The sequence below is a fragment of the Phaethon aethereus genome (genome assembly GCF_964289735.1).
Source record: "Phaethon aethereus genome assembly, chromosome: 5".
In the NCBI taxonomy this organism is placed as follows: Eukaryota; Metazoa; Chordata; class Aves; order Phaethontiformes; family Phaethontidae; genus Phaethon; species Phaethon aethereus.
Window position 1 is genome coordinate 52,815,006 of NC_138579.1, and position 15,073 is coordinate 52,830,078.

The 15,073-nt window shown below is 38.1% G+C and overlaps 1 protein-coding gene across 1 annotated transcript in view; it reads right to left on the bottom strand.

The window, feature by feature from the left end:
* CHID1 (chitinase domain containing 1) overlaps window positions 1–15,073 on the bottom strand; it is a 135,055-nt gene that overhangs the window by 81,741 nt on the left and 38,241 nt on the right. The window contains exons 8-9 of the mRNA XM_082000679.1: window positions 6,759–6,860; window positions 4,236–4,391 (exon numbers count right to left, since the gene is read on the bottom strand). Coding sequence (XP_081856805.1) covers window positions 4,236–4,391; window positions 6,759–6,860 — 258 coding nt within the window. The remainder of the gene's footprint in view (window positions 1–4,235; window positions 4,392–6,758; window positions 6,861–15,073) is intronic.

Here is a 15,073-nt window from a genome sequence, read left to right on the forward strand (position 1 = left end):
CTTCAACTGGCAATTTATTGCATCAATCCTCTTAAACGTTTAAAAATTAACATAAAAATCCCTATTCAGATTCCTTTAAATAAAAGGTAAGCACATACAGCATTGTCTAGCAACAATGGAGTTATTCACATATCCATTTTCAACAGCTATGTGTGGAACAAAAGCAGCTTGGATGCAGAACATATTCAAAAGTTATGTATAGCCAGATGGAACATCAGAGATGTATCGTCCCTCTTTCAGCACTAGACAAAAAAAAAAGAGGACAAAATATCTTTAACACATGGAACTTAGCAGGGATGTGCTCAGTAAAGCATGCTGATTTATTAAATGGAAGTAGCACCATTGCCACATGATAGCTTTTGATTGACAACTAGCAACGAAGTGTATCAGTTCCCTTTTGGCTCAGGTCATAAAGGCTACAGATTTTAGATGGCATAGAATGGAAAACACCATTGCACTGCTGTCTAACCTTCTATGAGAAGGCAAAAGAAAACAATGGGTACTACTGCAACTGAAATATAATGTCCCAATGATTAAGAAAGATTCTGAAGAGCAGATGGCTAAAGGTGAAAAGAGAACATCGGAACTAAGAAACTCATGAGGCTGCGTGGCTTGCTGACCTACTACAAGTCACAAAGGTAAAGATTCTGTAGCACAGCTAAAGAATTTCTTAAGCTTCAGGGTATACTGAAGAATTATTCACCCAAGACAGAGTTCTGAGGTGAAGAAGAAATACTGTCAGGTTGTGGTATCAATACAGGACATGCTGGAACAAACTATGATCATTAGAGCAGCAAGTCAGCAACACCAGATGGTTATGTTCTGACAGGATTTTAATACAGTGGTAAGTTTTAATGACTGCATCTTAGCAGTTCAGACACCTGATTCTTGACACCAGAGGGCAGAAAACATTGCCAGAAGCACTAGAGATGATTTGGGGAATCACAGGCAAAACACCTTTATTTCAGGCTTAGTATTTCATACAAATTATGTCAGAACTTAGTATATACAGGCATGTAGCTTCCCTACAGCTAAACAATGGTACTTGGTTGATTAAAGCATCAGAATGCGCTATAATCTCTGAGACTGACTCATTGTATTAACAAGTAATACAAGCTGTAAGATGAGCACATTGTTACTGCAAATATAAACTATAGTTCCTACTGTAACAACACCCAAAGCCAAACCACATTGTGCTGTAAAAGAAAAATTGTTTTTATTTCATTTAATCCTGATATATATGTATGTACACAAGCACATATACATATTACTTTTTATGGCGTGTATGGAAGAAAAAAGATATTACATGCAAAGGTTGTATATCTTTTCAGCAAAATGGTAACCAAGTACTTCTATCTTTAGATTACATTCTGCAGTTAAAAAAACACTGCCAGATAATATTTTATGCAAATAGGCATCCTACTGAAAGTTATTTTATGAACTTCTGGACTGAAGAAAATATTCAGTGAATGAAATCTACCTATGTTCAGAGCCTCTTTCCATCACATAATTCCTATCCTAAAAAAAGCCACAAACAGGAGACCAGCAAAGGTTTCTGCACTCTGCATGTAATCCTATGTGTAAGCTATACTAATAATCAATTTAAGTGCATACTACATTTCCATCGAACTATTGAGAATATACAGTTTGCCACTGAAGCTTACAACTCTCCAGCTCTCTTATTAAAGATTATATAGACTCTCTGTTGATCAGAGTCCCATGACTGACAGTGCGCACCTTACAGTGTGCCAAGGAGCACTGGCGTGTTGGAGACCTGTACATGCAATAGATTTCAAATGTAAAAACCTGAAGAGAAACTGACAACAAAAAAATTTGGTACCCACCACACTACACTTCATTGAACAGATTTTGAATTAATTTTAATACCAGTACTGTATCTTAACATCACTATCACTACAACATAGGGAGGGTGCCTTAAAAGAGCCATGACTCAATCCTTCAACACTTTTTACAGGTCATGACTAACACTGGATTACAGTCACCAAGAACCTGGAAGCTCAAATTCACTAAGGAGCCAAGGTGGAAAAAAAAGAAATAATCAAGCCATCCACTTCTACACTGGACACAGCTTCTGAGCAGCCATTTTATGTAGTGTGAAGAAGGTACAAAAATGAGAAGGAATAGTATCAGCCTCAGCCATCTGTCATTAGAGAACGAAAAAACTGATGTAGCCAGAGTATTAACAACGGAGTAAGAGGGAAGCTTTTTTGGAGGGAGGGGGAAAGAGCATCTCTGAACAAGCTGTACATATTCTGGAATTCAATTCAATGTGATAGTGATAGTTTTCAAAGATTCACAGATGCTAGAAACTAGGACTTCCTTACAAACAGTTTGTTACCAATTAAGTGACAGAAAGCTTATTTTACAGTAATAACCTTTTTTTCTGTTTTATGTCAGAAGCTTGGCCTATTTTGAAGCTGGTTTACCTTGAACCTGTTTTACTACTACATTACTACACATGACAAATACAGCAAAGACTAATACATAACTGTGCATGCTCAAAAATATATTTCTGGAAAAATAAACTTAACCATTGACCAACTTTTAGTGGGTAAGGCAGCAAAGTGAAAATTAATGTGTTTTATGCATAAACTCAAAGTCTCTTAAGACTTTGGCCAGAACCTTGCTTCTGGTAGGTATCTGAAAAATTACAATACAATGGTCTGTCAATGAAAAACATGTTAAAAGGATCATTCTCTGTATGAAACAGTGTCCTGTTCTGTGCACCAGTGCCCTACATGCAGGGAAACATAGTCTTTTTCAGTAAAAGTTAGATTAATCATATATGACTCTTAGCTAGGATATTTTTGCCATTAATTAAAAACGAACATGATTAATACTGTAATATAGTCCAGAATAATCTATGAAAAGTAAAAGTAGATGCCATCCTAGTATGCAGCATATTTTCAAGTGGAAACTTCATTCCAAAAGTTGCAGCTCAGAAAAAAACAATTTTCTTCTGCTAGATAGTCCTATACTCCTACCTGTAAAAGGAACTGTAAATATTAGAGTGAAGCTACATTAATTGTGCTGAGCTTATATAATTAGGCTTGTAAATCAACAACGCTTTGACTATTGAGTATTTTTCATTTCCTACTACAACTAGCTTTACAGAAGCCATTCTGATATACTCACTATGTAACTTTCACTGTAGACAATGGTTTTATTTTTCCCACCCTTATTCAGCCAGATTCAAACACAATTCAGCACTGGGACAAAATTGTGTCTACAGTATTATACCCCTGCAAACAGCCAAGGTGAAGCAGGAAGACAGCAGAGGCAAGTGCAATGATGCCAAAGTGTTTGTGTAACTAAAGGCATGGACATAAATTCAGGCCCTTACCTTATACAATCCACCTTAGATAGTATTTCAATGCCTAACCAGCAATCTGTTACTATACTGAAATATCCTGGGGTGTAATGAACTTTGTAACCTCTGGAAGTGAGAACAGTCATGTCTTGTGCTTTAGGTTTGTTTCCATTTGGCTTCGTCCTATTTTATCAATTAATAACAAACTTCTGAACAAACTGCCAAATTAACACTGTTTTTCTTACTTTTTCTTCTGTATGTATACAGGCTTGATGTACTATACCCTGACTGCACTTCTACAAAGCTTACTACTATTATAGGTGGCTATTACCAAAACTAAACCCACCATTTTCCCCTGAGAATCAATACAAAATTTCAGGCTGGCTTTGGAATACTTCATTTTGTAAAAGATTTTTGTCTCCAGGTGAGCTTATTGCAGCTTTTTCTACTCAAAAGAAACTTGGTGGCATATTGCTGTTTAAAACCAATATCAAATTTCAAAGTAACAGGTAACTGCAGGAGCTGAGAGAAACAATCTTTAGGTCAAATGCATGAACCCAAAATTATAGAGAGCATAAGAGAATACTGCAGAACATTTTAACACAAAGATGGAAAACTGCATGTACAAACATGGATAGAGGAAAGAGGGAAAACTACACAAATTATTTTTCCACAGGAGTTCTGACAGAGTCACTGTGCCCTCTATCTACACTTCTGTACAGGGAAGAGAAGTTACAGGTCTTACTCTAACTGGTGAGCTACTAATTCATGTGCAGATTTATCACTTTGCCATTTTTATGTTACTAACACATCCACATTTCTAAACAAGAATACCTGCGAATTTCTGAGAGATATTTGTGAGAATATATCATACCTAAGTACTCACTACCAAGGGAATTCTTACCTGCTACCAAGGATTGGCTCCCCAGAGGCTCCCAATGCAGAATAGTCCATGCCATAGAAATTCAGCCCTAGAAGTATTTTATTCCTCCATTTTGAATCAGGATCCAGTACTTGAACACATGCTCGTACCCAGGGAAGAGGGGAATTTGGACCAGGTCTGCCGAGTTAGCAAAAATCAAACGGGTTGTCAGAAAAAAAGTACACATTCATTCTCAGCCTTCTCTTTTTGACTAGTGTAACTGTAAAGAGCAAACTATGGTACATAAAAATCAGTGAAGGTTAACTTACAATCCGATGAAGGTTAAATGCACATTCCTCAGTGGCTTGAAGTACTGATGCACAAAACATGCTTGCCCCGCTCTAGACTTTGTGACATTTTTAAGGTGAAAGGACACAAAACTTCTTACAATGGGTAGGAAAAGGTTTCCACCTAGCAGATTTTCTCTGTCACTGAGCCTGGCACAATGCCAAACAATAATTCAAAACTCTGTATGACTTCAGTTGTTTTCCACTGCCATCCTCAATGTTTTTACTGTGAACTGGCACAGCATACTGGGACAAAACCCACCATTTACTTGCAGAAAGAACTATAAAATCAGTGACCGGTAAGCAGGACAGGTTTCAATGATTATTCAACACTTTTTTATGGATAAAATCCTAAACAGGCAATTACCTAACAAAAAGCTACATTAAGAAAAAGAGTAGAGCCTTAATGCACAGAGTAATTGAATTGTCATACATATAGTATCAGGATATTGTGCTCATTTCATTCCTATCTCGGAGAGGACAGCAGGCTTTATTGCAAACGCTCACTAACATGATAAAAGGCACTGATTTTTGATAACATGATAGAAGGAAAAGCATATTCTAGTCTTACATATATCAGTATCTTCTGCTCCTTACTATTTATCCGCCTCAAAACCTTTGGGATATCTGTGCCATTAAAACTCAATGTGTTAATATAGTACAGGAATGTTGCTGGAAATTGTGAGAAAACATATGTATTATCCTGTATTTCATATACTCAGACCAATCAAAGAAAATTCAAGTGAAAAAGATTTGAATTCTTTTTATCAAATCCCTTCTCAGACTAAAAGCATTACATATCAGAAACTACATTTATTTCAGGTATAATGAGTGTGAACTGAAGAATGTTTTCCTCCTCCTTTCAAGTAAAAAAGATTAGCAGCTCCAGGTCAAGCCCAAGTAACTTAAAGCACCAGTGAAAGCATAAAGATGTGACTGCATCATAACAGAACCTGTGATTTTAATACGGCATAAAGCATGGTGCAGCTTCGCCACACAGGAAAGATGCAGCCTACAACCCAGTATTTCAAAATGCATTCAGGGTTCCTGATGGGTTTGTATAGCCTGTACAAAATCCCTTAGCACCTCGTCTTCATAGATGTATCCAGTTTAGCTTCACCCTAGCTAGATTCAGGAGCTGCATATTCCAGCAGGAGAGCAACAAAAAACTGTTCTAACTTCAGTACACATTTCTGATCATGTTTGTTCTCCCCTAGGTTGCTAGGCTTGAAGATGCACAGACAGGCCTGGGGAGAGATAGGAAGGAGGTATATAAATTCTTTACAGAAAAGACAAAAGTTTCTTTTTGTTAAACCTGTCTAGACATTATCAAAATGTTAATATACTACAGCTGACAAAGGTTTTAGTGGTGTAATAAACACAGAAATGATAGCATTTCTAAATCTGCCAGTTTACCACAATATTAACTCTGGACAGCCACCTTGAAACAAGATACACAGAATCTCCCAGGAATTACAAAAGCATATCCTTACCTGCAAGTTGGAGGTGAAATGAACCATGCTTTTGGAGAACAGTAACATAAAGAGTCTCTGTAGAGTTTAAGGACCTCTAAACTACATTGCTGTTCCACTTTCACACAGTTAAAAATAGTAAGCTCCTGAAAATGAATATTCATGTACAAGAGTGGGGTTTTGTGTTATTTTTCAGTCAGATCAGCTCCCTGATCTGGTTTGATGAACTGCTGCATGAGGGAAGGGACTAGTGGAAGAAAAGGAAAAAAAAAAAAAAATTAAGCATGTCCACATCAGCAGTGCTGCCAAAATGCAGTCTGCTGCCTCAGGATGAAGCAAATCAGTTGTCAATTGTGCTTTAAAGCGAATTTTTTCAAAAATGACATGTACTAGATTATTTGTGTACCTATCCTGGAGAACTGTGCTAAATAACTAAAAACGAAAGAACCTGGCTTGGAAAAGAATAAGTATCACAGAACTAGTAAAAGGATCATTTTTTAGCTCGATTATAGTCTTTCACAATATCTAAGTGCCAAATACATACTGCTGTTAAACAATATCCTGAGTTATTGGCTTGTTCAAAAATCACCTATCCTAATTACTAATACAAAACTTTAGTATCTGATACAGTTAAAACACACTATCCACTTTACTAAAAAAATGAACTCATACTGCAAATTTAGTAGTCACTTAACTGGGAATCAGTTCCTTCAGCAATCTTCTTCTAATGTTAGATAGATTCTTACCGTTGTGGTGTTGAATAGTCATATGTCATGAGACTGAAGCTGTCTATTGCTGAGGCCAACTGATCAAATTCTTTCTTTGTGAACATTCCCGGCTGGTTAGTCCTTTAAAAACAAAGCAAAACAAAACCAACAGGAAGAGATAGATTACTACAATAACTGGCTTATTCTCTCCTTCAGGTTTCATATGATTTGATCAGGTAAGAAAATTCTTTCATTCTGAGGTGACAAAAAAGGTTATTTCAGTGCCATTCTTATAATAAATCTCTAAGAAAAAAAAGTATTCAATTATGTTGCCAGAGGGAAGACTCAGACTTCCAGACCTTACTTACCAAATAAGCACTTCCAGCATGGCTACAATAGTGATTATAAGGGTTATTGGACCAATCAAATTCCCTTAGGTAGCAATCAACTAAACTCTAAAAGCTTTTACAAAACTTTTAATTGCTCGGCCTGTCAAAATTCTTTTGGTACTTATAAAACTAAGTTATCTGAGCCATACTTAAATAAATGGATGGATGCAGCTGTTGATGCATAAAACAGAAACCAAAGGTAATTTTTTTATTAATCTCAAAAAGAACAATAATTTCAGCTTGTACTGTACCTAAGAAATTTTCTCTCACCAGTGAAAAACACTTTAATATCTTCTCATTCTCTTCAAAAAAAGCCCTAAAAAGCAAAAGGCCAATACAACTGTCTGTTTTTAGCAAAAGACTATAAAAACCTCTTTTTTAGACAAAAAGATATCCATTTCTTTCTTCTTTTTGGGGAGAGAAGAAATCCATTCCCTGACCTTCTCTAGAAAAAAGTCCAGTTATGCCTTCTGCGTATCTTTGTATGAATCACAGAATCACTAGGTTGGAAAGGACCTTTAAGATCATCAAGTCCAACCATTAATCCAGCGCCACCATGTCCCCTAAAACATGTCTTGAAGCGCCACATCCACACGTTTTTTGAACACTTCCAGAGATGGCGACTCCACCACCTCCCTGGGCAGCCTGTTCCAATGCCTGACCACTCTCTCAGGGAAGAAATTTTTCCTAATATCCAATCTAAACCTCCCCTGGCGCAACTTGAGGCCATTTCCTCTTGTCCTATCACTAGTTACTTGGGAGAAGAGACCAACACCCCCCTTTCAGGTAGTTGTAGAGAGCGATAAGGTCTCCTCTCAGCCTCCTCTTCTCCAGACTAAACAACCCCAGTTCCCTCAGCCACTCCTCATAAGACTTGTGCTCCAGACCCCTCACCAGCTTCGTTGCCCTTCTCTGGACACACTCCAGCACCTCAACATCCTTCTTGTAGTGAGGGGCCCAAAACTGAACACAGGATTCAAGGTGCGGCCTCACCAGTGCCGAGTACAGGGGCACAATCACTTCCCTACTCCTGCTGGCCACACTATTCCTGATACAGGCCAGGACGCTGTTGGCCTTCTTGGCCACCTGGGCACACTGCCGGCTCATGTTCAGCCGGCTGTCAACCAGCACCCCCAGGTCCCTTTCCGCCAGGCTGCTCTCTAGCCACTCCTCCCCAAGCCTGTAGCGTTGCATGGGGTTGTTGTGACACGAGTGCAGGACCCGGCACTTGGCCTTGTTAAACCTCATACAGTTGGCCTCTGCCCATCGATCCAGCCTGTCCAGATCCCTCTGCAGAGCCCTTCTACCCTGCAGCAGATCAACACTCCCACCCAACTTGGTGTCATCTGCAAACTTACTGAGGGAGCACTCGATTCCCTCATCCAGATCATCAATAAAGATATTGAATAAGACCGGCCCCAGAACTGAGCCCTGGGGAACACCGCTTGTGACCAGCCGCCAGCCGGATTTAACGCCGTTCACCACAACTCTCTGGGCTCGGCCATCCAGCCAGTTCCTCACCCAGTATGAAGTATGAACCATGAAGTATGGAACACAATTCTTACTTGTCCCTTTTTTTGCTTATTCTTGATTTCTGGTTGCTCATTGCAGGGGGGTTGGACTAGATCACCTTAAAAGGTCCCTTCCAACCTGAAGATTCTGTGATTTTATGAAAACCTCGTACTGAGTTAATATCAACCTTAGCTTCATGGGTGAGGGGGCCTATTTTTGACAATTTTGGATTCATAGAGACTACTGACTTCCTTCAACCATTCAACTCAGAAATAATTAATGCACACAAGTTGCCTGAAAACACTGAATATGTTTCAAAGAGAATTCGTAACTTCAAACTAGCAGCAAACATAGCACAGCAGGGAACATAAGGCAGCCTCAATCACATTGCAAAGATGGGACTGAACTAAAAAGGAGAACGTGCTGCCAGAAGAATGATGTCCTCAGCCAGAGGGCTCTGAAGAATGTTAAGATGAGAGGTAAAGATGTAGCGTAATATCCTAAATAGCCTGGGAGAGCAGAGTTCATAGGGGAACAAAGAAAAAAAGAGATGGAGAACGAGAGAGGGAGAACGAGAGAGGGAAAAAAGCAATTTAACAGCTACAAACTCTGTGGTGTGACTCTGCCATATGAGAGGCAGACTTGGAGGACTGTAAAAGATTCCTCTAGAGAATAGAGGAGAGAGACTGAAGAATCCAGACCTGTAATATCAGAAACTCCTACTCAATCTAGAAATTAGTAGGCACAACCCCTGTCTAGACAAGGTACACATTAAAAACACTCACATTCCACCTTAAATGTAAAAAGCAAAAAGATGCTCAGTGACAGATGCAAGTAATAAACTGAAAAATCACTTATTTTGACCCTTATCACTTTTGGATCAGTGTGCAAGTACTCCATCCAACAATATGTGCAGAGTGGATCACCAGAGCATAACAGCATTCATTTATCAGTGCACAAGGACACTTTCTGTCCCATCACATTAGGAAAGAGTTTAACAGAGTACAGGTTACAAAATGGGGCATATTAAATCATTTAACATACCTGTCATGTTATAAGGGAGCAAAGCATGAATTACATTTGCAAGTTAGGTCAATGAACCTGACCAAACATACACTGGATCATGTAGCTGTAATCTGTTTGAAACATAGTGGTGTTCTGTAATTCTCAAGTTTCAGAACCAGTGATATACTTGTCATATTAAAAAGAAATTCCATCCCCTTCCTTTCAGAGTTTTAACAAATTAAAACAAAACTTCACTTCTAGAACCTACTGGCAGACCTCAGTTTTTTGGATAGTTATCTGCTTGTCATTTACTGCAATTGCAATCTACAGTTGTTCTACAACAATAAAGAAAATGAAAGACATCTTTGAAATAATGTCATGGCAACTTGGATGTCTGTAGGCAAAGCAATTCCCGAACGCAAACTCCAGCAATAACACATTTCAGTAAATTGATTGTGATTACTCATGAAGGGAAAAGCAAAACCATAAAAAGTAATTATAATGTGTATTAGATATTAGGGCAAGTTAGATTGCTTTATAGATTAAGCCGGGTAGTACTTTAATGAAAGTTGTATATGTAACTTGCCCTCTACATCCATTTTTCATATATACTGTCAAGGAATACAAAAGAAAACAAACACACACCACTACTCAGGTTAAAATGGATACTGTCATTGTTTTCTCCAAAGCAAGCTTGTAACTGAACTACTTCTGCTAAAAAGGAATGCCATCTGAGGAGCAAGGCCATAAATTTCCAACTGGGAACAAACCTAGCAGCAATGAATACCCTTTGTCTGTTCATGGATAGTGCTAAAATAACACCACTTCGCAGCAAGCAAGCACCACTCACCAGCTCAATCAGCATCACCAGTCAATTCCGCTCTAGTCAAGCACTTCAGGAAACTGTCCACTAGAGCAAAAAAAAGACTATTTCATTTATGCCTTGAGAATTGTTCGGAGTCAAGAAAATTGGCACTCAAGGATAAAAACTAAGTATTTTTCAACAGGTATTATGCTTCCCATTTGAAGTTTTCCAATCATTCTGATATTTAATCATAAACTTAACTCAAGGGCAGGTGAGTTCTACCGATTACATCGTTGAGAAAACCAGCACAGAGAAAGTCAAGACGCTTGGCATGGAATATGCAAGGTCCATAAGAATAAAAGTTTCCAAGGCTAAGCCCAAAGCCTGTCATTCTTCTAAGCCTTGAATACCATTTCCACCATATTAGTGAAGCAGCAGAAACTTCATCATCATTTATCAGCACCGTACAATATACATACAAAAGAGAGCTTTTTATTAAATTGTCAGATTACTAAAATCTTGGTGATTTTATCTGCTCACTGTCAGCATCACAAACATGAAGGAGCAGAAGTCAGGTGTATGAACATAAATAACAGGAAAAGCAAATTATTTAATATATCTGAAAAGTCTCTGCATGGAATTAACACTGAGCTCTGAACTGCTTCATTTGCTTTACCTTTGAGTTTACCATAATACACAGTTCAAAAATTACATCTCATTTAGAGTCTAACAAATGTACTCATTCTAAGAGTGAGGTTGAACACTGAATACAAGAGAAATCTGCTGTTTAAAGACACCTGCTCCTACTGGCCTAAAAATATACCTAGATGTGCAACATGCACTATAAATATGAATCAATTTGGATTCAAGAAGTAAATTTAAGCAGAAAAAGGTATTGTTTTTATGTTAGCTTATACTAAATCCTTTTTATTGCTGTTCTAAGAGCCAGACACTTCATATGATATTTGCATTTGTATTTTTCTAACTCAATACCTTAAGCAAATGTCATTCAGTTTCCTTAAGATTCTGCTCAAATGCACTCATGTTCTTATGTGATGCTGCTACCATTGTTCAACATAGTTAACTCTGAAACATATTAAATACTAGCAAAACCCACAACTATTCAGGTTTGGAAATGGCCATCTAATCTCAGCAAAATTTGCATCTATATGGATTGTAGAAGTTGCTCCATGAGGAGAAATTCACCACAGAGATGAAATTTGTGGCACTTTAACTGCAGTAGAAAACACCTATATGTACAAGAAATCATTTGTTTCAGCTGAAGTCTGGATATAATGTCCAACATGATGTGTATGGGACATTATCTCAGGTGCTTGTGCTAGTTGACAGTAGGCAGCCAAAAGGGCAAACCACATTGTGAGTTGCATCAAACACAGCATAACCAGCCGGTCAAAAGAGGCGATTATCCTGTTCTATTTATTTAGCACGGGTGCAGCCTCATCTTGAGTACAGTGTGCAGTTCTGGGCCCGCAATTTAAGAAGGATGTTAAGATACTTGAATGCATCCAGAGGAGGGCAACAAAGCTGGTGAAAGGGCTGGAAGGAATGTCATATGAGAAGCAGCTAAGGACTTTGTGTTTGTCTGCTTTGGAGAAAAGAACCTGAAGGACAACCTCATTGCTTTCGACAGCTTCCTGAGGAGGGGTTGTGGAGAGGGAGGTGATCTCTTCTCCCTAGTAGCCAGTGATAGGACATATTGGAATGGTTCAAAGCTGCATCAGGGGAGGTTTGCACTTGACACTAGGAAGCATTTCTTTACAGAGAGGGTGGTCAAACACTGGAACAGGCTTCCTAGAGCAGTGGTTGATGCCCCACACCTGTCTGTTTGAGACATTTGGACAATGCCCTTAATAATATTCTTTAGCTTTTGATCAGCCCTGAAGTGATCAGGCAGTTGGACTAGAAGATCGTTGTAGGCCCCTTCCAATATATTCTATCTTTCCTGTCCCTTTGTAGGGAACCACTGGGTTAATGAGAGAAAAAGCACTCTACTCTTTGAGCACAATGTTTAAGACACAGAAATATTTCTAATAAGTGACACAGTCCTTTTCTTATACAGAGAACAGCTGTCCCTGAAACACTTCCAACACTTTTGCTTTAGACCAGCACATTTCCTTGAGAGGTGTTGAAGCTCCCACCATGTGCATTTAAGAGATGTATTTTCTTGTATAAAATACTAACTTTCCTGTTGAAATGTTGTTTACATGGCCTAGAATTGATTTCTTCCCATTCTTAGCTATGTCACTTTTGACTTGACTAAGAAGCTCCTTTGTTGAGAGATTCACCATTTCCATTTGTAGTCTCCTGACCCAAATTTCTGCTAGACAGAGAGGAACAACTACTCCCCTGAGAGCACAGGTCTTATTTGCACACACTTCCAACAATTTTGTCAGTATTTTCCGATGACACATTGCTATATGTATATACAGAAACTATTACAGGGACTATCGCAGACTTAGAAGAAGAAATCACCTGTTTTCCTTGGTATTTCTGTGTACACAGCTTAGAATTCCACAGTCCCTTTTTACCATTATAACCTTTCACATCTAAAATAAATGCATGCGAGTTTGTTTCATATCCTAGAATGTCTATTACCTGAATCTTCCAAACAGGATATGGTCATATGTATCAAAATTCCCATTAGCTCTTTACTGATAAGTATTTCTATAAGGTTTTGACTTTGTAGTCTTTCATATGGAAATACTGGAAAAAATACTTCAACCATGCAAGCCACTTTCATTTACTTTCAAATGAATCTACGTTCTCAATTACTTCTTGTCTTACTATGATCACTCTCAAAATGAAATAAGATAAAAAAAAAAGGTCTTGTAACTGACTGCTATTCCCTGCAAGTTCGAACTGCATTCTTGTTTGGTTACCTCACCTTCTCCCTCCCTTATAAAAGAGAAGTTTTCTGCATCCTCACATCTTTGAGTAGTCCTTTATAATGGAAAACTGATTGATTTTGTGTTTGCTGTATATATCTATTTCAGAAGTCATCTTCTCAGTAATGACTTAATTTTCTTGTGTATAATTCTGTTTTCTCTGTAAAGCAACTCTTTGCAAATCTTCCCTTCTCCCATCTTTCTTCACCATCAGATATTATTGGTTTTCACAGCTCCTTGCAGTTAGCTGCACTAAATAGCTGCTATCGTATTTTATGAACACAGACCACTGAATTCAGTTATTGCACAATCACTGAAGAAAAATTCACTGTTTACTTCCTGCATGGAGTCTGTTCTACAGCAAACAGGACAAAGAGCTAAAATCTCTACCCTGTGCATCACACAATTATAGGTATTGATAATGAAGTAGTCAAATGCATAAACAAGTTAAATCTGAAACCATTTTCTTTTCAGGAACAATCCTCTTGGCAGTTTTGTAACTACCCTATCTCTTTATAGGTTCTCCAAAATTCTGCAAGAATGAAAGCCCACTGAAGTAATTCTCCACTATTAGTATTCAGAAAACAGTTCTATGTGGATCCTGGTTTCTGAGGATGTTTTGTGACTAGATTCTCTGGTGTCTTATAGATGTTCCATTTACAATGCCCTCTCACTGCTGAGTCTTGGGGAGAAAAGATGGGTCATCGTCATCTGCCCAGCTGCCTATTTTCATGAAGTGGTAGGGACCTGACTATTAAAAGTCTATGTCTACATCAAGTTGTTTGGAACTGGTGAAATGCTAAAATAGCTTTTGCAGGAAGATGAAGAACATAAAAGATAAAGCTTACAGACACCTTGTTTCCTCAGAAATTGTGCTAAAAATAGAATTAAGGTCTGTCTGCAATAATATTGGATGAAGCAGGCAAGTCAACAGGACCTTGACATGATACCAATGTTCAAAGCCATGAACAATAATTACAGATGTAATCCTTGCTGTCAAAAAAAGAACATGACCATACTGAATGAGTAACCAAAAAAGAGAGATTCTCAGAGAGATGAAAATAGATTTAAGACATAGTGAGGGCTGAATTCCATGCCATTGATTGGAGATCTTAAAAAGCACAGCATGATCTCCATCTCTGACCTCTCCCCCTCAAGTGAGCACATCCTTGTAAAACCCTTGATATGTTGTCTGCAGAGATGCATGTTACTCATTAAGCATTTCAGAAAATGCACATGTTTAATATTTAAATACGTTCACAAGCATTTGTAATACAGCATTTTTTCTCTATTTCCTTTCGAAGGAATTGCATGTAATAATATGATATAAATCTCAGTAACATCAGAGCTTAAGCATAGTATCTGATTTTGTGTCCTACAAACCCAGATCAATATGACAAATCGTGGATTGTACACTGCAAAACCAAAAAATGTCAGTCCATTGAACCATAACGTTGAGGTCAGCCCATTGTGGGAGAAACAAATAACACAAATTCCAAGTTAGTATAAATTTATTCCTTTTTTTACAATCTGTATGAAAGTCCCATTCCTCTTAAAATAGAAATAAAAATCAAACTGAAAGCTAACACCATAAAACCAGTGCAATCACCACTGCTCACATACACTCTTCCAGTCATGGTTTTTCATCATGGTTTTTCATCATGTTCTACTCTTTGAACACTCTGCCAGTTTCACAGACTGAAAGCGTTGGGACAGATGGAGGCAGAGACAAAAGCA